Source organism: Geotrypetes seraphini, chromosome 18, assembly GCF_902459505.1.
Source record: "Geotrypetes seraphini chromosome 18, aGeoSer1.1, whole genome shotgun sequence".
Taxonomy (NCBI): domain Eukaryota; kingdom Metazoa; phylum Chordata; class Amphibia; order Gymnophiona; family Dermophiidae; genus Geotrypetes; species Geotrypetes seraphini.
In genome coordinates, this window is record NC_047101.1 from 18,725,871 (window position 1) to 18,747,603 (window position 21,733).

General features: G+C 40.7%; 1 protein-coding gene across 7 annotated transcripts in view; it reads right to left on the reverse strand.

The window, feature by feature from the left end:
- The window catches only part of MRPL22 (mitochondrial ribosomal protein L22), a 147,721-nt gene that overhangs the window by 124,276 nt on the left and 1,712 nt on the right, over window positions 1–21,733 (reverse strand). For all 7 annotated transcript variants that reach the window (XR_004537507.1, XM_033927575.1, XM_033927580.1 and 4 more), the window contains exons 3-5: window positions 14,149–14,284; window positions 1,381–1,446; window positions 791–868 (exon numbers count right to left, since the gene is read on the reverse strand). Coding sequence is in view for 6 of the 7 variants with exons in the window: in XM_033927575.1 (XP_033783466.1) it covers window positions 791–868; window positions 1,381–1,446; window positions 14,149–14,284 (280 nt within the window). In the remaining variant the exon portion in view is untranslated. The remainder of the gene's footprint in view (window positions 1–790; window positions 869–1,380; window positions 1,447–14,148; window positions 14,285–21,733) is intronic.

Consider the following 21,733-nt stretch of genomic DNA (forward strand, 5'->3'; position numbering starts at 1 on the left):
GCCGCACAGCACCTCAGTAGAACGTTTCCTCTGACGTACGCGATCGCATCAGAGGGAACGCACTTATGAGGGGCAGAGCGGCCTACGAGGTTCGCAAAAGCCGGCCGCGATGCTCACAACGCTGCATACTGGACCGGGGAAACAGGTAAGGGGTGCTGCTGGAGCAGGGAAGAGGTGCTACTGGGCCAGGAGAGCAAGAGGGACGGGGAGCAGGAAAGAGGTGCTATTGGACCGGGGGAGCAAGGAAGAGGGACGGGGAGCAGGGAAGAGGTGCTATTGGACAGGAGGAGCAGGGAAGAGATGCTATTGGACCGGGGGAGCAAGGAAGAGGGACAGGGGGGAGCAGGTAAGAGGTGCTATTGGACCAGGGAAGCAAGGAAGAGGGACAGGGGGGAGGGAAGAGGTGCTACTGGGCCGGGAGAGCAAGGAAGAGATACGGGGAGCAGGGAAGAGGTGCTATTGCACTGGGGGGAGCAAGGAAGAGGGACAGGGGGAGCGGGGAAGAGGTGCTATTGGACTGGGGGAGCAAGGAAGAGGTGCTACTGGGCCGGGGGAGAAGGGGGTAAAATTGGTTTGGAGCTGGGGCTGAAAATAGGGAACATATGAGGGAAGGAGGCTTTACTAGCACCCATTAATGTAACGGGCTTAAATACTAGTTCCCACAATAAATAACTCTCCTATCCCTTATTTTTTCTAAATAGGTTGTAAGCTCTATTGAACAGGGATTGTCTCTTACATGTTTTGTACTGCATATGTTTACCAGCACTATAAAAATGGTAAGTAGTAGTACCTCTTTAATTATTTTTGCACCCTTCTTGTCATTGAACTGCAGCTGGCCCAGGGCTTGATCTATGGACATACCTCTAATCTAGAATAGGAAGGAAAATGAGTGAGAAAGTCATCTTGCAATGAAGCTAAAGAACTTGCAATCATCTAAGATCTCCTGTAAGGATCTGTTTATGTAATTCCAATGCTTACTAATATGCTAATAAATCTAACATGAATATTTATCCTTCCAGCGTATGTCAAGATAAGCCATCATTGGGGAAGTCTGATAACCTCATGGAGCAGACATGCCTGCTCTGTGTACGACGGTAGAGTAGAAATGAGTATTCCTATAAGAACATGATTCCATCCAAATTAGTTGATAGAATTTCTTGGTCATGACATCTCAGTTTCACTCCACCGGTGTTTTGTTTCTAGTAAATCCTCATGTAAATTCTTACTGCAATGACCTGGACTGTCTCGAACCACTCTTTGGTGATTAACATTCCAAAATCCAAATGGTTTCACCAAGCTAATCTCATCTTTAAAAACAATTTTCTCATCTTTAAAACAGTTTTCTCTCTGCTTTGCAGAACAGGCTACATCATATCTTACCAATTTTGCCAGATACCACATCTTATCTTTGCTGTATTTGATTTGTCTTCGACAATGGTGTATTTCCTAAAGGGGGAAAAAAAAAGAGTGATGTTTACGCTTATATACCTTAAATATAATCTACCTAAGCATAGCAATAGAGCCAGGAAGCTTTTAGCTAGTCTAGTGAAGCAGTAGGGTGGCTCACGTTATATTCCCTGTATGAAGGATGGTCAAGGAGTTTCCCACTGCTAAGATTTCTGAACTCTCTACTCATACTTTAACCAGATCTATACAGCTGAGGATCCAATTGATACAGATGCCATAGAGTCTTATCTACAGGGGCTGGGGATGTCTCGGTTTATAACAAAAAAAAAAAAAAAAATTAAGCAGCAACATATTTCCTATTCTATATTTTTGGTATCCTGTTTCCACCTATTCTATTGGACTTTCAGCTTGGTTGTACATTTCTTCTGTGCAATGCTCCTTTAATAAACATATTTTCCAAAAAAAAAAAAATAAAGAATCAGGCTTAGGATCCAACACCAAGACTGTGGAGTCGGAGTTGGAGTCAAGGAGTCGGAGGAAATTTCGGGTACCTGGAGTCTGAGTCAGAAGTACAAAAAACTGAGGAGTCGGAGTCGGAACATTTATCTACCGACTCCATTTTTGAACTTGGCATACCAATCACGAGCGATTCTTTCAGCTATAGCACCCACTATATACACAGCACAAATGTTGCGAGCAGCTTCTGCGGCCTTAGAACCTTGATTAAAAGCAAAAAGAAGGTGGTGTCGAAAATGCTCGTTTCTCTCAACTTGACATTCCATTTTAACGATCTGAAAATTAACCAGTGCTGTGGAGTCGGAGTCGGAGGAAATTTCGGATACCTGGAATCGGAGTCTTTAGTACAAAAAACTGAGGAGTCGGAACATTTATCTACCGACTCCACAGCCCTGTCCAACACTATAAGCCTCCACTTGCAACTACCTGCAGATTCTCTCCCCACCACTTTTAACAACCCCTTCTAGTTATTGCAGTGATAATACCTTGGCTTGGGTCCATACACCAGGGCTTCTTTTGGAACCCTGCAATTAACAAACCTGTGCTAAGGAGTTTTATATTAAGCAGTGCTGTGGCAACGGCACATGCTAATTGGCAACGATGTGGATGGATTATTTGTGGATGGATTATTTGAGTTGGCCCGTTTGCTTTGAGTGAGCCCGATCTCAGTGAGCCTTCACCAGTGTCCCTCCCTGATGAAGAGGTGAAACTCAAGTCGGGGGGACGGGATTGGAAGAATGAACGAACAGTTCTAGGATTTTAACGGAGCACATAGATTTTATTGGGATACAGTCACCAATGAGAATTAACGAAACCAACTACCCCCCTATTCAGATAAGTACATCTAGCTGATCTGTATTAGTTCGTGGTCACGTAGGGAGGGCAGGGGACAGGTGAAGGTGATGATGGTCCCCTTGTTAACCTCATTGTAGTGACATCACTATATTTTGGGTTACTTGGTCTGAGCACTTCACAATAATATTTAAAATAAATTAAAGAAAGCAATATTATTAACAAGAGACTATAGCTGTGATTATAATATTATATGGATTATTTGCCAACAACTCCTTTCAAATGTTTCCATTATTACGCACAATAAGTTGCGAGACATACAAATGCACAAAGTAGATTATACAAAATGAGTGATACAACATGCAGAAAAAAAACCTCATAAATTGTGTTATTTATTGAAAATAAACACTTCAGCAGGTGTTAACTTCCCTCTCTATTTATTCAATGAGTTCTTAATTTCTAAACTTAAGACTGTCCACTTCCACTACAAGGATTCAAGAAGAACTTTCCAATTTACAATTCAAATCTGACAGCTGTAAAATTGGGTACATATCCTAAAAAACTGAATTCCCAATCCAAAGAAATTTTGTCTTAGTTTTATTCAATTTCAATTTATGAGAAGTAACTCAATTCTCTATTAATTCCGGACTGCAATAATTTCAATTGTGAATGAAACAGTACCGTAAATATCAGCTTATGATGGAATATTGTTCTTCTCTAGAACTACCCCTAAAGACCGCATCAAAATGTTAATAGGGTGGGAGACATAAGTGAGGCTTGAGTGACACCAGAGCTTAGATAGCTCTCTCATTTTAACCACATAAGATCTTGTGTCTAAAAAACATCCTGAAACCAACTGAGAACCTTGTCTTGAATTCCACACTGCATGAATCTGGAATTCAAGACAAGGTTCTCAGTTGGTTTCAGGGTGTTTTTTAGAGACAAGATCTTATGTGGTTAAAATGAGAGAGCTATCTAAGCTCTGGTGTCCCTCAAGCCTCACTTATGTCTCCCACCCTATTAAACATTTTGATATATATATATAAAACAATAACTGGTGGTTGAACAAGTCAAAGGAACTAATAAGATTGAATTGTGTTATTCAAGAACATCCCTGACTCAACATCCTATTGCCAAGACCAATCAGGAATCCCATCACTGTTTCTAAACTGAACCCTTTTTGGAACCCAGACTGGGAGATAAGAAGTAGTTGAAATTTATCTACATAAACTAAACTAAACTAAACCTTAGGTTTGTATACCGCATCCTCTCCACAATCGTAGAGCTCAGCACAGGAGTTGGAAGAGAAAGGAACTCCAATGAAGGTTAAAGGATAAAGTGGGAAGAATATTTGGAGGGCTTAGTATGCCAGAGAAGGGGAATCGAGGCAAATGGATAATAATTGGTAACTTCAGAAACATCCCCCTTTTAATCCTCCAGTATAGTTAGCAAAACAATTTGGTCTCCGGTGGGGGAATGTCAGCTGCCAGATGACTATTTATCCAATCTAAGATCAGAAAAAGAAATGACAGGGGAATAAGTACTTAAGGAGCTATTCATCTAAGATTTTTAGGTAAATTGTTCCATTATAAGTCTGCTTGATATTTGAAGGCCTTACCAGTCAGAAAATTTAAGATTAAATTACACTTATTTCGATGAGTTCCCTTGGAAACAGAACAGAGTACTGTAATTGGTATGAGAGACATTCAGGAGCAAGTTCTTCAAAAGGTATCATACATGCCATTTGAAAGCTTATTCTAGCCTCTACTTGCTAACAATACAACAAAACCAGAACAGGTGTAACATTATTGTATTTATGCAAACTGAAAATTAATTTAGAAGCTGTATTTTGCATTTAATTGCAACTTCTCTCTTAGATTTGAAGAAATTCTGACAAACAATAGTCCAAAAGAACAATTGCTTGGACCAATAACTGAAACTGGGCCTCATAAAATAATGAGCTTATCACATTTAACTGGCCCAATTTCAAAAATATATTTTTGATCAGCACATTCACCTGAATAGAAGGGCAGATAAAGGCAGTAAATTGCTGAAAACACAATTATTTGTTGATGCATTTCTTTGAGCATTTGACCTATTGCAAGGATTGAATCTTTCTGCTTTTGCTTTTTTTTGTCTGTTCTGACCTGTTTCAATATTTTATGTATGTAATTTTATTTTATGTTTTGGAATAAAACGGTAAAGAAATTTAAAAATAAATAAATAAATGGCCCATTCAGTCTGCCCATCCACAGCATCCATTAGCTTCCCCTTTCCCTATAGGCTAAGGCTCTTAACACTTGCATTGTGAGGTCATAAGTGCCTTGGCCTTCCCCTTTCCCTATAGGCTAAGGCTCTTAACACTTGCATTGTGAGGTCATTAGTGCCTTGGCCTATAACAATAAAGCCCTAACACTTGCACTGTGAGGTCATAAGAGCCTTAGCCCAGGGGTGTCCAACCTGCGGCCCAGTGAAGTATTTTGTGCGACCCCGGTCAAGGGCAATGCAGTGTTTTCCTCTGCTGCCCCTATTTGTTTACCGTCTTGCCGGCTCCCTCCTCTGTCTTGCTTCAGCGTTTGCACGTTTGTGCAGCCCAAGAAACATTTTTTTTCGGCCAATGCAGCCCAGGGAAGCCAAAAGGTTGGACACCCCTGCCTTAGCCTATAACCATAAATCCCTATGACCTCACAATGCAAGTGTTAGGGCTTTAAAGTCGGTAGATAAATGTTCCGACTCCGACTCCTCAGTTTTTTGTACTCCAGGTACCCGAAATTTCCTCCGACTCCGACTCCACAGCACTGGTTAATTTTCAGATCGTTAAAATGGAATGTCAAGTTGAGAGAAATGAGCATTTTCGACACCACCTTCTTTTTGCTTTTAATCAAGGTTCTAAGGCCGCAGAAGCTGCTCGCAACATTTGTGCTGTGTATATAGTGGGTGCTATAGCTGAAAGAATCGCTCATGATTGGTATGCCAAGTTCAAAAATGGAGACGGTAGATAAATGTTCCGACTCCTCCTCCTCAGTTTTTTGTACTTCTGACTCCGACTCAGACTCCAGGTACCTGAAATTTCCTCTGACTCCTCGACTCCGACTCCACAGCCCTGTGGTTGTAGGCCAAGGCTCTTATGACCTCATAATGCAGCTCTTATGACCTCATAATGCAAATGTTAAGAGCTTTAGCCTTTAGGGAGAGGAGAAGCTCCCTCAGGTTCTGGAACGCTGGCTGCAGTCAGTGCTACCTATAAAGGATTGCCCGGAACTCTTTCATATCGAGTGGGTCCATCGCCTTGGCTGCAGAAAGGACGGTCGACCTGACCTTGAGTGGTTATAGCCAAGATCTTTAATTATGCATATAAAGTGGACTTGATGCGGGCATTTAAAGCATGCACTTAGAGATGTGCTTTATGAACCATACCTATTAAGATCTTCCAAGATTACTCGGCTTCGTTCGTGAACAGGTGCAGGAAATTTACGCCGCTCTGTAAATCCTTGTCTGCATCTAAAATCCGTTTTATGCTTCTACATCCTGCACTGCTTAAAGTACATCATAATAGGACATGGAAAGCTTTCGACAGTGGAATCTGCGCAAGATTTTGTGTGCGGCATACTGGATTCATCCACAGAGGATACCTGATATAGCTTTATTTTCCACGCTGGAACACTGGGCTTCATATAACACTTGTTTTTTGCTAGTGTTAATTATAATTATGCTTCATAAGTCTGCAAGTGACACTGCACCAATATTTTGGTTTACGGCCTTTTTGGGCTGGGGTGGAGTGGGGGGGGGGGCCCTTGGTATCTAACGTGATCTCATGTGTCCTCCCATGGTTTTTGTGTGTAGTATGGATGATGGGGGGGGGGGGGGGGGGTTTATTGCTGTATGCTCTGCTGTTTGTTGTTGTATCGGGACCACAGACATTTCTTTTATTCTGAATGTGTCTGTGTTCTGAGTTGGGGTGGAGGCTGGGCACCTTGACCTAAGTTTGTTTTGTTGCCATTTGATATAAATCCCTCATTCCCTTACTACATTCAGGTAGCACCCCGAGATTGCTCTCCTGGAATGTGGCAGGGATAACCTCGCCCATCAAACGCAGCAAATCTTGGACACATTGTACAGAAACCAGGCTGCTTTTCCTCATTTCCAGGAGACCAGACTCACTGAGACTGAGCATCAGAAATTGAAACGGGGTAGGGTGGAGGAGATTTTTTGTTCTTTCCCTTCCCATCACAGAGGTGGGGTAGCTATTCTGCTACATAAATCTCTTCAAGGGAGGGCGGAATTAATTGATAAAGATGAGGAGGGCAGGGTCCTCTCCATTAAACTTCAAATTCAGGCCACCACTTACTTTTTTCTGAACCTTTATGGTCCTAACACCTTCTCCCCAGAGTTCTATGATAAAGTAATGAAGATGTGCCTCCCTTATGTTGATTAAAATATCTTAGTGGTGGCTATGGACCCGAAGTGGGACAAAACGAGTATACCTCAGAGTAATGCACAGTTTTCTCCTTTTTCCATACCTTTTGCGACACCTCAAAGTTGCTAGATACCTGGTGGGTCCTTCATATTGACAAAAAGTATTATACATCTCACGGGCCCACGGTACCTGATCCCGCCTTGACTATATTTTTCTTAGCGAGCATAAATTTTCAGATGTTGTCTCGAACTCTATTGAGACAGAAGGGTTTTCGGATCATTCCTTTATCTGGGTTGATATGACCCTGGGTTCCCAGAGCCAGTATCAGCGTCACTGGCCGTTCTCTGCTTACTTATACAGTAATCCTGATTTTAGAATCTATTTACACAAGAAATGGGAAGACTAAGTCAAACAATAGCACCCATGCCTCGGATGCTGGTTTATTCTGGCAGACAATCAAGGCTGTCCTCTGGGGAGACATTATAGCATACATGAGTGCCCATAACAAGCATTTGTTCCAAGGTATACGGCAGCTGGAAAAGGAGCTGTATAGGGCTCAGAGATGCTATGTTCATTCTCACTTGCCCCAAGCTCTGGCACTCCGTGAAAGTAGCTCTACAAACTCTATTGTATGAAAAGACTCAACCCACGCTTATATACCTTAAATATAATCTACCTAAGCATAGCAATAGAGCCGGGAAGCTGTTAGTTAGTCTAGTGAAGCAGTAGGGTGGCTCACGTTATATTCCCTGTATGAAGGATGGTCAAGGAGTTTCCCACACAGATACTGCTAAGATTTCTGAACTCTCTACTCATACTTTAACCAGATCTATACAGCTGGGGATCCAATTGATACAGATGCCATAGAGTCTTATCTACAGGGGTTGGGGATGCCTCGATTCTCCCCCATGGCATTGCAGGCCTTTGACGGTCCCATTCAACTGAAGGAGTTTCTCTCTGCCCTGGGGAGGGCTAAGCGCTGCTCTGCGCATGGACGGACGGCTTCTCCTAAGAATATTATAAGATACTGCAATATTGACTTTGTCAACCTTTATTGGCTTATTATGAGGAGTGTATAGTCGTGGGCTCATTTCCCTTACATACTAACGAGGCCTATATTAGTCTACTTCCTAAGCCTGGTACCTGTTCAGACACCCCAGCAACTTTCAGACTCATCTCTTTGACTAATGTAGATTTGAAGATTCTCTCAAAAATCCTGGCTGATTGTCTATCACAGCATCTGCCCTCAGTAATCCATGATGATCAGATGGGCTTTGTTAAAGAGAGACGTTCGTTCCTTAATATTATAGAAAGTTGTTGTTGGCGATGGAATGTTGTCAGCAGTGCTAAGTCCCAGCCATCTTGGTTAGTCTAGATGCTGAAAAGGCTTTCAATAAGGTGAACTGGCAGTTCTTATTTTCCACTCTAGCATATGTTGGTCTCCCTGGGTGGTATCTGGAGGCTGTGAAGGTCTTGTATGCAAGCCCACAGGCCTTGTTGCTGGTTAATGGTTCCTTTATACCGACTTTTCCCATAGAGGTGGGCACTCATCAGGGGTGCCCACTCTCCCCTCTTTTATTCTTGCTAGTGTTAGAACCCTTTCTGTATATAATCCATTCAGAGGACTATTTGTGGGGGTCACTGTCTGGGGACAGATGCTCAAGGTGTTGGCTTTTGCTGATGACCTTCTTTGCACCTTTACAGCCCAAGTATTCCTTGAACAATTAACTTGGAATGGCCTGTGACTACGGGACCCTATCTGGTTTTAGAATTAATGTCCATGAGTCATTAGTTCTCCCGGTGAAGGCCCAGGTCCAAGAGAATCAGCGGGGTAGTTTTCCTTTGAAGTGGGCTGAGGACACATTAAAATATTTGGGCATTTTTTGATTCCAGACAAGCTCACTAAGCTATATCACATGAATATGCTGCCTCTTCTACAGGACACCTCTCATAAATTAACCATGTGGCAATCTCTCTTAATCTCCCTCTTAGGCCGAGTTCATTTGTACAATATGATGATAGCTCCAGGGTGGTTATATAAACTTCAAATGCTACCAGTGACTTTACGTCGCAAGGATGAGGTCTACTTGCATAGAAACATTCAGAAATTCCTGTGGTGAGGTTAAAAACCCAGATTTACTATATTTAAAGCGATGCTGCCCAGAAACAAAAGGGGGGGGGGCTTGGTTGATTGAATGTTAAGACAGTTGATGTTAACTAGTCATATGAGATACATCAATGATTGGTATTATAATTCTATGTTTTATCTCACCGAGGTGAAGACACAGCTGCACTCCACATTGCATTTTAGTGCAGTATCACATGCATTACCAGCTCAACTACCAGTGTGCCTCAAGGACTATTTTGATGCACCCTCTACGCAATACATGGTGGTGGACTTGCCGCTATCTGAATCTGTCCCCGAATATAACCCTACTGCTCCCTAAAAGGGACAACCCAGATTTTTTGCCAGGCATGGACAATAAGAGCTTCTTGGACTGGGAGAATAGGGGTATTCTTTACCTTTGTCATGCTTTGACACCAGAGGGGATTCTCAAATCCTTCCAGTATCTGCAACAAGAATTTCATCTCAAGTGACAAGAACATCTTTGCCTTTCATCAGCTGCATCACTATCTGAGCTCATTGTCGTCGGCACATTTGACCGAGGTGAAGCAAGAGTGTTTATCATTCTTTTACTCCCTTGGTTTCTTTGGCAAAGTACCCCTTTGATGCCATTATGTAGCTATCCGGCAGGCAGCAACTCTGATTTCCTGTCAGCTGTTTGCGGAAACCTAGTCTGAGGATCTTCAGTGTGTCCTCTCCGAGACTCTTCTCCAATCTTATGCTACCTATTGTTGCAGAATATCAGATGGCTGGCTTCTGTGGGAAATACAATGTCTATTGTACCTGTACATCTTGCCTCCCAAAGCTTTTATGGCCTCCTACAGACCTGACAACTCTTGCCCTAAGTGGCATAAGGCTTGGCAACTCTGGGATACATGTTCTGGCACTACCCTGTAGTCCAGGCCTTTTGGTCAGCCATAATGGCATTTAATTGTCAAACCCTGTTACGGTGGACTGGTGGAGTCTCCAGTTTTCCTATTCAGTTTGCCTAGTGGGACATGATCTGTTTGCAAAGGATTATTAAGATTCCTTCACTAGGCGGTCACAGTTCTGTTTTACTTGGTTGGCACCTGATGTACCTTTATGGAGCGTATGGTGTACTCATATGATAGCTCTACTGACCTTAGAAAGACAAGGAGGTTCACTCTCTGACTTCATCTAAAGGACAATTGTTTCAGCAGACTTGGGAGCCTTTTCGGAATTCTATGCCACATTGTTACTAGCAGAATACTGAATTTTTATTCATTTCCGTCTGCGGTCCTTCAATTCAATTCCATTTGTTGGGAGCATGCAGGGGGGTTAGGGGGGATTTTGGGGGTGGACCTGGGAGATAATTGAAAATCTAAAAATGTTAGAATTTGATACTGAGGTTGCGTCTTATTTGCATTGCCTTCTCTTTGATGTTGTGCTCAGACACATTGTGTTCTTTACAACTGTTGTGTTCTTTGTTCATCATTTCCAATAAATATGATTTTAAACATAAGGCCAAGCATTTAGTCAAATAACAAATAAGCATTTAGTCAAATATAGTACTTTAGAGTATCTTCAAAATTTTGAACTGTACCCAGAGATGTACAGGTAACTAATGGAGTTTCTTTAAAATTGGATTGATATGTTCAAAATGGAATTTCCCTATTAAAATCTGGGCTGCTGAATTCTGTACAATCTGCGAAGCTTTCACACATATAGCCGGTAATCTTAGATAGATACTAGTCAAGCTTTGATAGTACCTTAGGTTGTAAGACTTGTCTGAAATCCCAGCCAGTCAAAACATAGTTCTCAGTTGGGACAGCATTCTCAATGCAAAATAAGCTCAACTGTACCACTCTTGCAACTTGAGATTTTAAAGACAATTTTACATCAAGAATCACCCCCAACACCATAATCTCTTCTTTGACCTTAATCAAATACTCATTTAAAAGCACTGACTTAGGCCATAAGTCCTTGTATTGATCCCCCACAATCGGAATTTCTGTTTTATCAACATTCAATTTAAATCAACTATCAAGCATCCAGTCATTGATCTTTTTCATGCAATATGTTTACTACTTTGGCTGGACCACGGAAAGGCGGTATATTAAATCTATGACCCTTTATCTTTACTGCCTTTTCAACTCCAGATTTCAGGGGTAGTTTTTATCATCTTCTCCATCATTTGAAAATAGGGTTGTTTGTTTTTTTTTGGCCAGGTTATTGAATTCCATGATTAGTCTGTTTTGACTATTGTAACTAATATCATGGCTTCCAAAGAACAGCCTGTATGTTTACAACTGGTGCAGAATGCAACTGTTCAGATTTTATGGCAGGTGAGGTTTCACGAGCATATTATCCCAGTCTTGGATGAATTATTCTGGTTTTCAGTTCTCAGCAGATTAGTTCAAAGCATTGCTTCTACCATTCAAGGTGTTACATGGGCTAGGCTCACTGTATCATTCAGCTAAGAGTTATCGTCCACCTAGAATTTTGCATTCCCAAAACCCGAGACCCTTCTTCATCCCTGAACTTGGTGATGCTCGGTTAACAATAGCATGGGGTCCACTTCAGTAGAGATATCTAACTTATGGAACAAACTTCCTCTTCAGATTTGTTTGACCAATTTATTTGGTTTCATTTTATTTAGTGGGGTTTAAGTCAGACAGACACTTGGCTCACATTGCTGGATTGCAGGATTTATTTGGTGGATCACATTTGGAATTGTGTGTGTGGGGATTGTTCTCCCTTGAAAAAAGGAGTCTGCGAGGGGATATGATCGAGACCTTCAAAATACTGAAAGGAATCGACAAAATAGAGCAGGAAAAAAAAATTATTTATAATGTCCAATGTGACACGGACAAGAGGACATGGACTGAAGCTAAGGGAGGACAAGTCCAGGACAAATATCAGGAAGTTCTGCTTCACGCAACAAGTGGATACCTGGAATGCTCTCCCAGAGGAGATTATTGTGGAATCCACCGTTCTAGGATTTAAAAGCAAACTAGATGCACATCTCCTTACGAGAGGCATAGAGGGATATGGGTGACTAAAATTACGCCAGGTGTACATCTGGCTGAGCCTCTGTGTGTGCAGATCGCCGGACTTGATGGACCAGAGGTCTGATCTGAAGATGGCAGTTCTTATGTGTGTGTGTGTGGGGGGGGGGGGGGGGTCTGGGTCTACTGCATAGTGTTCCTATATTATACATGTTTTTCTTATAACCCATCTTGAGACTGGTTACAATTTAAGTAGATAAATGCATTATCATTTATTTTTTTATTTTTTTTTTTAAATTTATAATTTTCAAATAATTACATACAAAATTATACAAGAAATACTGAATACATCTTTTTCAATTCATCATTAAATAAATGAATATGCTACAAAAAGGGAAGAGAATCTCTTAAATATAGTCCACCTGTTAAGGGGAGAAAAAGCTTTAAGAAACCTCCTTGTGGGAATCAAGGATTTAAACCGAATGTATAATAAAAGGAAAAATAAGCTCGAACATACATCATTCCTAACATTTTATGACTACATTATACGGTTTCAGTCTGGGCCACGGTAGAAAGCCCTTTACCTTCCAAAAAGAAACCCAATTGGGCCGGTTCAAAAAAGATATTCTTATTCCCTTGATAGGAAATAAAACACTTACAAGGAAACCTTAACTGAAAACTTGCCCCTAAAGAAATCACTCTTATACGGTATGTAAGAAATTCTTTCCTGCGAGATTGAGTCCATTTAGATACATCTGGAAATATATTAATGCATTATCATTTTAAACCAGGGGTCAGGCAGATGAGGGTGTTTAGTGAGCCCCATCACACCTCTAAAAAAAGGATCAGGAGGTGAGGGGTACATGAGCTAGCCAATAGGGGAGGGGAACTCTCTCAAAAGGATTTGAGTTTGGCCTTTGATATTGTATAAAGGACTGGGGTGAGGGAGGATTATCGAGTATTCTAATTTGTATTTGGAAACATTTAATAAAGAAATTTTTAAAAAAGGACTGGAGTGATGTGTAAGTATTTGGGCAGGTACATATTTTGTAAAAGGAATCATGGAATAGGGTGGGGCTATTTTTGGTTCATTGCCAAGCCGGCACCGTGAAAGATAGTAAGCTCAAATTGAGGTCTGCTATCTTTAGGTTGATGTGGTGGGGAATGATTAACATTCTCTGCTACAGCACTGCAAAACAAAATTTACTATCAGATTTGCCAGCTTGTGGTAGTACCTCCATGGGTTGCTAAATCCAATGGTAAATTTCCTGGGATAAATTAGTGCATAAATATGGTATTTTGCTGCAGGTAGGCAACTAGGGACCTTAGACTGTAAGCCCTCTGGGGCAAGAAAATACCTACAGAGTCTGAATGTAATTTGCCTTGAGCTCAGGTATGGAAAGCTACGCAATTAAATCTAAAATCCAAATACAATATATGCATTCAGGAAGACGAAGATTTAAGATGCAAAGGGATATATCAACATTCTTCAAGTCAATGTTACCTTTTCAGGACCACAAACAAAGGCCCTGACATTTAGCACAGACATGTGGCTCGGAAAACAGAGACAGTTTTTTCAATGCTTGAATACAGAATCAAGATAGCACACAAAGCAACAGGACATGACTAAGGGGAGACAGAATCCCACTTATTTAGCTAGCCAGAGAAGATAAAAGGATAATATGTAGTCAGATGGTAATCCTCCATTCATAATCCATTTTAAACTGTTTCTCAATTAGCTATACACTGATAAGGGGTCCAACTGGTACTACAGACAGGCAGTTTTTCAGGATAATTGTGATGAATATGTATAGATCTCTAATTTATGCAGTCTGATATCATTTGTGCTCAATGTGCAGCTGCTGAAAACCCAATGGGAAGCCCTGGACTACAGTTATGAAAAGAACGAGATTAGCACTTACGGCTGGCCTTCGAGGTTCATCAGGAAGTTGTGGGGGATGGACAACTTTATTCTTCTTCTCCCATCCTCTACTTCTTTCCAGAGCACTACTTGTATGGATGCTGGATAGTGGTGAAGCACTACAGGAAGAAATTAGCCTGCAAGGTAATAGAATTCTGCTGATTTTTAAAACGAAATCTCCAAAAACTGAAGTGTCATCAAACTCACTGGTAACTGAAGTTGCCCTTTTTTCTGTGGCTAAATGGAGATCTTGCCCACATCACCTTTTGACATGGCATGTGCATACCGTGGACACCATTCAAGTCTTGATTCAACTTCCTCTTATTCAGTAATGGATTTTTCTACTGAAATTATCAACAGTGCCAACTTATGGACTCCTGTTTACAGGAATTTGGTTTGAAAGCAACATATGACTTCATGCAAGCCACTAACCAGCTGTCAGGTGTTAAATGTTTTCAGTCATTCACTATATCATACATTACTTAATGAGGCTGCAAAGATTCAAAAGTGTTCCTGCTCTCCTGTTCCAGCACAGATGTGCTTAGATGTGTTTTTTCTATAGTGATTTCATCTGATATTTCCTGATGCTTACACACACCAGCTGTCATTTTGAAAATGCCAAAAGAAAAACAAACCTAGAAAAGGTAGAATTTCTTCAGATGATAGAAACAGATTTTTAAAAAGTCCTCAGCATCTCTAAATTGATTCCATAAACCCCCCCCCCCCCAAGGTTCGAGGAAACAATGATATGGAGAAACACCATATATAAAGTGAGACATGAATAAAGTATTGCCAAAATTATTGGGACAACCAATTTGGTAGAAATTGATGGACTGATTTTGGAAAACACAGATAATGAGAACTGGTTTTCAGAATAACAAAATGTCTTCCAGAAGTGTTCACAGGCTATTCTAGTTTTAAGGTACCATACAGATGCCAAAAATTCTCTTAAGAGTCACTAGAACAACCTCTGAAAATCCATTAACAATCACTCAGAACATCAGAAAATATTTTGACGCAGTCTCATTCCGCTTACTGGTTCAATCTTCCATTCTTAGCATACTTGACTACTGTAACATCATTTATTTGGGAACCTTCAAAAAAAAAAACCCTCCAAAGACTCCAAATCATTCAAAATTCGGCAGTTCGACTGATTTTTGAGTTGAGAAAATAGGAACACATTAGCCCTTACTACCAAAAACTTAACTGGAAGCACGAGTTTTGTTCAAATTTTTTTGCCTTTGTTATAAATCAATTTTTGGCTTGGCCCCTATGTACCTGGTTTCTCAATTTAATCTGGACAGTCCTATTAGGCCCACACGCAGAATTCACATGTTCACCTTCCCGTCCTTAAAGGACTGCCGCTACAAAAGATTCCTGGACAGAACTCTTGCCTCCCAGGCAGGTAAATGGAACGACTGGCTGGGTAACATTATCATGCATTGCTCATCCTACTTCAATTTTAGAAAAGCAATAAAAACAAATTTGTTCAATCAATTGTAACCTAATAATCTTATAATGTATCACTACTCCCAACCTGTACCTTATATACGATGACTTTGTATTGTACCACTTTGCTGATTGTCCAGCACCTCTTATTGTAAACCGCCTCGAACTATCATGGCTTTGGCGGTATATAAAAAAAATAAATTATTATTATTTATTCCCAGATTCTATACATGAAAGTGTCAGTGATTGGCTGGTTCGGGAGATAATAGACCGACTGCGTAATGACGTTTGTGTATGGTTTTTAGTGGTAATAACATTAACATATGCATTCAAGTCAACGTTAGCGTCAACGTCTTCGTCAAAAGGTCAAGAGGAAATAACTGCGTCAACTACCAGGTCAACATCTACCGGAACTTTTTATTTTCAGAAAGAAAGAACTTGGATAACTATCAAAGAGGTCTCGGAGGTAATTTAAACCAGGAAGGTTTTTAAGAGTCCAGCACCTCTTATTGTAAACCGCCTCATACTATCATGGCTTTGGCCGTATATAAAAAAATAAATTATGATTTACTCCCAGATTCTATACATATGATGCCCAAGATTGACTCTTTAGCCAATTTAATTAGGCACATATTAGCATCCATAATTGAGTACTAATTGGTACTAATTTTGAACTGAACACGCAATTTGCTATTTGTTATTCTATAACAATGAGCTCCCAAATCCCACTAGGCATGGTCGGTCAGGGCATTCTTTAAAAGTTGCATACAGAGTTACAAAATACCGGAGATGACCGCCCAAACTGGGCACTGGAAATTGTCTGGCGCCCAAATTGGCACTTAATGTTATTCTACAATAAGTTCCCATTATGGAATAGCATCGAGTGCTGATTTTTGAGCGCCATCTATAGAATTCACCCTTAATTCTTATGTGGTTTAAGCCACAAAAGCATTTATATTTAGTTACATAGCTCAATAAAGGAAAAGCAATATTGCAATACGTTAATTTTTTAAGAATGCCTCAGTAAAACTAAATTTAAACTATAGAGCTACAAACTTAACAAATATTAGTCTATGCAATACTAGTCTTTGCTAATTCTTGAAGCAACATATGGCTTTTAGCACCAAAATTAATTCAAGTTTCTTCCCTAGTGGATGGACAGTTAATGGGAAGAACAGCAGAAAAGGAGAAGGAAGCTCAGGGCTAAAATCAAAGATGACTGAAATCCAGCAAAGTATTTTAATTTCACCCAATACACTAAGGCAGGGGTAGGGAACTCCGGTCCTCGAGAGCCGTATTCCAGTCGGGTTTTCAGGATTTCCCCAATGAATATGCATGAGATCTATTTGCATGCACTGCTTTCAATGCATATTCATTGGGGAAATCCGGAAAACCCGACTGGAATACGGCTCTCGAGGACCGGAATTCCCTACCCCTGCACTAAGGGCACTAAGGACATTTCATCACGCGCTAACCCCCACGGCAGCCTAAAATCCTAACGCCTCGTCAATGGAAGCGTTAGGTACTAGCACCTTTGTAAAAGGACCCCTAAAAGATTCAGTAAGCTCAGAAGTTTAGCCTTATTTCCCTTTACTTTAATCTGTGTAGATTCTGTTGGGATACACAATACAAATATACATGATGGTGATAAGGAGGAGATAAACCAGTTTATACATAGATCAATAGAAAAAAAAAAAAAAGACACAGATAAATATAGAGGTTCTTTTATAAGGGAATAATGTTCCTTTATTTTGTAACACTATCAATATAAACTTTAAGCTATTCTGAACTGCACAACTACAATGCACCCTGTAAAACATGGAGAATAACTTTATACAGGACAACTAGGTCCATACATTTTAAAAACTTGTAGTAATTTATAATAGGCTTAACAAATGTACCCCTTTTTATAAAATATGCATGCTGTTGCCAAAACTGCATGAATATTTGGTGGGATATACATCTAAAAAAAACAGTTTTACAAAAGACAGCGTTTTAAAAATAAATCAAAACAGCATCACTCCGTATATAGGGGCAATTTTGCTGCTTACAATTTAATACTGATGAATGTTCCAAAACTACATGACATTCTGAAGTGCTTTTGAACACCTGAAATATGAAAACTCCCCCCCAAACAAAGCTATTCTCCAAAGTCCAGCTCCAAATGACATTAGCCGACAGTTATGCATGATTCTTTCTATGACTGGAAAAGTGGACGCAGATTAAATAAATAAATATCAATAAATAAAGCTATTCCGCTTATACAATGTAGAAGGACTATCCCCAACGGAAGAAAAAGCCTCAGGACATCAGTAAGAGCTAAAAAGCAATGCACGCAATGAATGCTAGTGGAGGAATGAATCAGCCCTGAAGAAACGGCTACATGCCGTGAAACGTTGGCCTATATACAGCATCATTCAGAACTTCACAATTTTTGAGGCAGTTTATGCATTTTTGTCCTGCATAAATAGGGTAGTGGACCTTGCACATTTCCCTCGGACATTTTTTGCCAATGATGTAAGTGGAGGAGGTTCGAGCATTTTCAGCTCTACCATAATATTACCCAAGGCTTTTTTTTTCCGTTGGGGATAGTGCTTCTACACTGTATAAGCGGAATAGCTTTATTTATTGATTCTTTCTGTGCGCACTTTCTAAGATTCAGAGCACAAATACTTTGAAGGACTGACTAGAAGATTACTCCTTGAGGCCTGTGTGCCAAGACACATATGTAAGTGCCTTTTCTAAGTTGCTACTTACACAAGCACCTCATAAATTATAGATTGTGACCAGAACTGGGCCAAAATAAAAGAACACAAGGGGGTCCTTTTATCAAGTCACGCTAGCTGGGTTAGCGCGGACATCTCATCACGCGCTAACCCCCCAGCCGGCAAAAAAACTAACGCCTGCTCAATGCAGGCATTAGCGGCTAGAGCGGCAGGCGGTTTAACGCGCGGTATTATGCGCGTTAAACCCCCTACCGCAGCTTGATAAAAGGACCCCAAGGTCACTGGCCCACACCTACCATCATGCTTGCACAGGTTTCACGGAAGGTAGGGGATGACAGGAAAGCCAGGAGCAACAACATAACTAAATTAGGTTTCAGAAATCACATATTTAACATAACATAAATCTTTATTTATATACCGCAAGTGCCTTTTGGTTCAAGGCGGTTTATATAAAAATGACTGAGAAGGTCAGCGAGGTACATTAAAGGAGAAAAGAGGTTAATAAATAAGTCTGAGAGTAGCAACATGGAGTTGGCAGAGTTTTTCTGGGGATTTAAGGAGGGTTGTTGGTTTTGGAGAAGAAGTGCATGTAGGATGTGGATGTTCAGGACCCTTGAAGGGGGCTTGGTAGGGTAGGAGTCTGTTGATGAATCTCTTGTGGGTGTATCCCTTGACTGAGGGGAAGGTCTAGGTCCACTAAAATAGGGTCACAGCCACAAATTTTGGCATGTGTATTTCAGTATTTAGCTTTCAAAAACCTACTTATGTAGAATTACCTCCAAAAAGTATCCAGCCACAACTAATATGATTTCATGTTGATTACTCAGTTACTTTATGGTTTGTGATTTTATAAATTGGAAATTAAATCAAGAATAAAGGCCAATTATAATTCTTGCCTACCTTTTTCTAAACTTCTTTGTTGCATGTGTGTGTGTGGGGGGGGGGAAGGGTGTTAGCCTTGGGGTTAGGAAGAAAGCCAGATTATTTCTATCCTTGACATAGAATAGATACTTGTGTGTAGAGGAACAGACATAACTAATAGAACAAAAAGTAATTTTCCCACTGTATGGGTCCTTGGTGAGACACTGCCTAGCACTGGGGTTGATGCAGAAAGCCACATGGCTTGTCTTCAGCTTTAAACTGTGTCATGCAGAAAGCATGGCCTAGTGGTTAGGGCTGTGGCCTAGGAGCCAGGGGAACTGATTTCAATTCCTACCCTCAGATACTGCTTACCCACCTACCTAACACTATGGGTTTGCTAGACAAGGATATCAGAGACAGAGAGAGATTAAGGAGTAGCCTAATGGTTAGTGCAGCAGACAGATTCTGGGGAACTGGGTTCAATTCCTACTACAGCTTCTTGTGACTCTGGACAAATCACCTAACCCTCCATTGCCCCAAGTACAAAAAATTTAAGAGATTGTGCTGCATACATCTAGAAGCACTATAGAAATGATTAGTAGCAGTAAGCCAATTCTGTGCGAATTTTATGTGCACAAAACTTGGAGGGATGACTATCAGAAACTTGGAGGAAGGAGTGGCCTAGTGGCTAGAGCTATAGCCTCAGCACCCCGAGGTTGTTGGTTCAAGCTTCACCTGCTCCTTGTGACTCAGGCAAGTCACTCAGTCCTCCATTGCCCCAGGTACATTAGATAGATTGTGTGCTAACCGGGACAGATAATGACAAATAACTGAGCAATTGAACGTAAATCACTTAGACAATTAAAAGGCAGTATATAAATAACTAAAATAAAATAAAATAAATAAATATGTACACAAAGGTACACAAAGGCTTTACAGTAAGCATGACCAAAGAAAATGAAAGTGCCAGCAAACATCTATGAAGCTATTCTGTACATAAATATTAACCTAACAAAAAAGGTTTTGCACATGAAATTTTTATGAGGCTAATATTTATGCACAGAACAACAGCTGCAGGTAATCACAGACACATACACATTATTGCTGTTACCTGCTATCATTTTAAATATGCAGATACCGTTCTAGTTGCGCTAACTTCACTTAACAACCCCCTAACAACCCCCCCCCCCCCGCTTACATTACCACACGCCCCCCCACCCACCCCCGCTCTTCTCCTCCCCGTAATTGCTCCCCTCTCCCCTAGCTCCCCTCCGCCAGTCATCCTCTGTTAAGTTCGATTAACACTGCTTATATCCGATAAACTATTTATATCGGATAAATTATCTTTACATGATAAAATGCTGTAAACCCCGCTTTAACATTTGTTTCTATCTGATAAATTGTGTATTGCTGATAAATTGTTTAAAATTGTTCAAACTGTTTGTAAATCTGCGTGTTAACGCAGATACTACTGTAACTGATGTAAACCGCCTAGAACTCTCCGGGTATGGCGGTATATAAGAATAAAATTATTATTATTATATTATTATTATTATTATTAATTGCAATACTACTGTATAATGTTAACACATACATCCTTTCCTGTGTATCTGCCGGGGGTGGGGGGGCATGGGATTGGATGTGAAAGGTATACGAGAAGATCACGGGCATGCCCAGAATTTACATGCTAAGGTTATAGAATACACAAAAGTGACAGTATTTAGGTACTATTATTACACCAGCCTTTTGGCATAAGTTTTCATACCTAAAGTTAAGAGTATAAATGCAGACTTATGCATAGAATTCAGCACACATGCATTAGATGACCTGCACATAATTATTCCCCATATGACTTAGTGAACATGAGGGAACAGATGAGGGGGGGTGTGTGTGGAGGGGGGGGGTGGGGAAGGATTTGTTGGTGGTATGTGCGTGCACATGTTTTCTGTGTGTCCGAAGGAGACAAGAAGGAAATGCAGTTTGAAAGGTGCAATTCCTTAATCACTTGTGTTAGAAAACCAGACATGAAGGTAGATAAAAACATGATGGAACATAAAAGCCAAATGGCCCATCCAGTGTGCCCATCCGAAGTAACCATTATCTCTTCCTCTCTCTAACAGATCCCATGTGTTTATCCCACGCTTTCATGAATTCAGACAGACAGTCTTGCTTCCTTCACCTCTTCCAGGAGACTGTTCCACACATCTATCACCCTTTCTGTAAAAAAGTATTTCCTTAGATTACTCCTGAGCCTATCACCTCTCAACTTCATCCTATGCCCTCTCATTCCAGAGCTTCCTTTCAAATGAGACTCAGTTCATGTGCATTTACGCCACGTATTTAAACGTCTATCATATCTCCCTTCTTTCGCCTTTCTTCCAAAGTATAACAATTGGCCTCTCTAGTCTGCCCATCTATTCTCCCTTTCACTCCCTTAGCTCCCAAGCTCACTCATTAGGGGTGGGGGAAGTGAAACTGCAGATGCTTAAATCATTAAAATGCCCAGACATTACCAATCTTGCTACCTTCTGCACATTAATGTAGAATTCT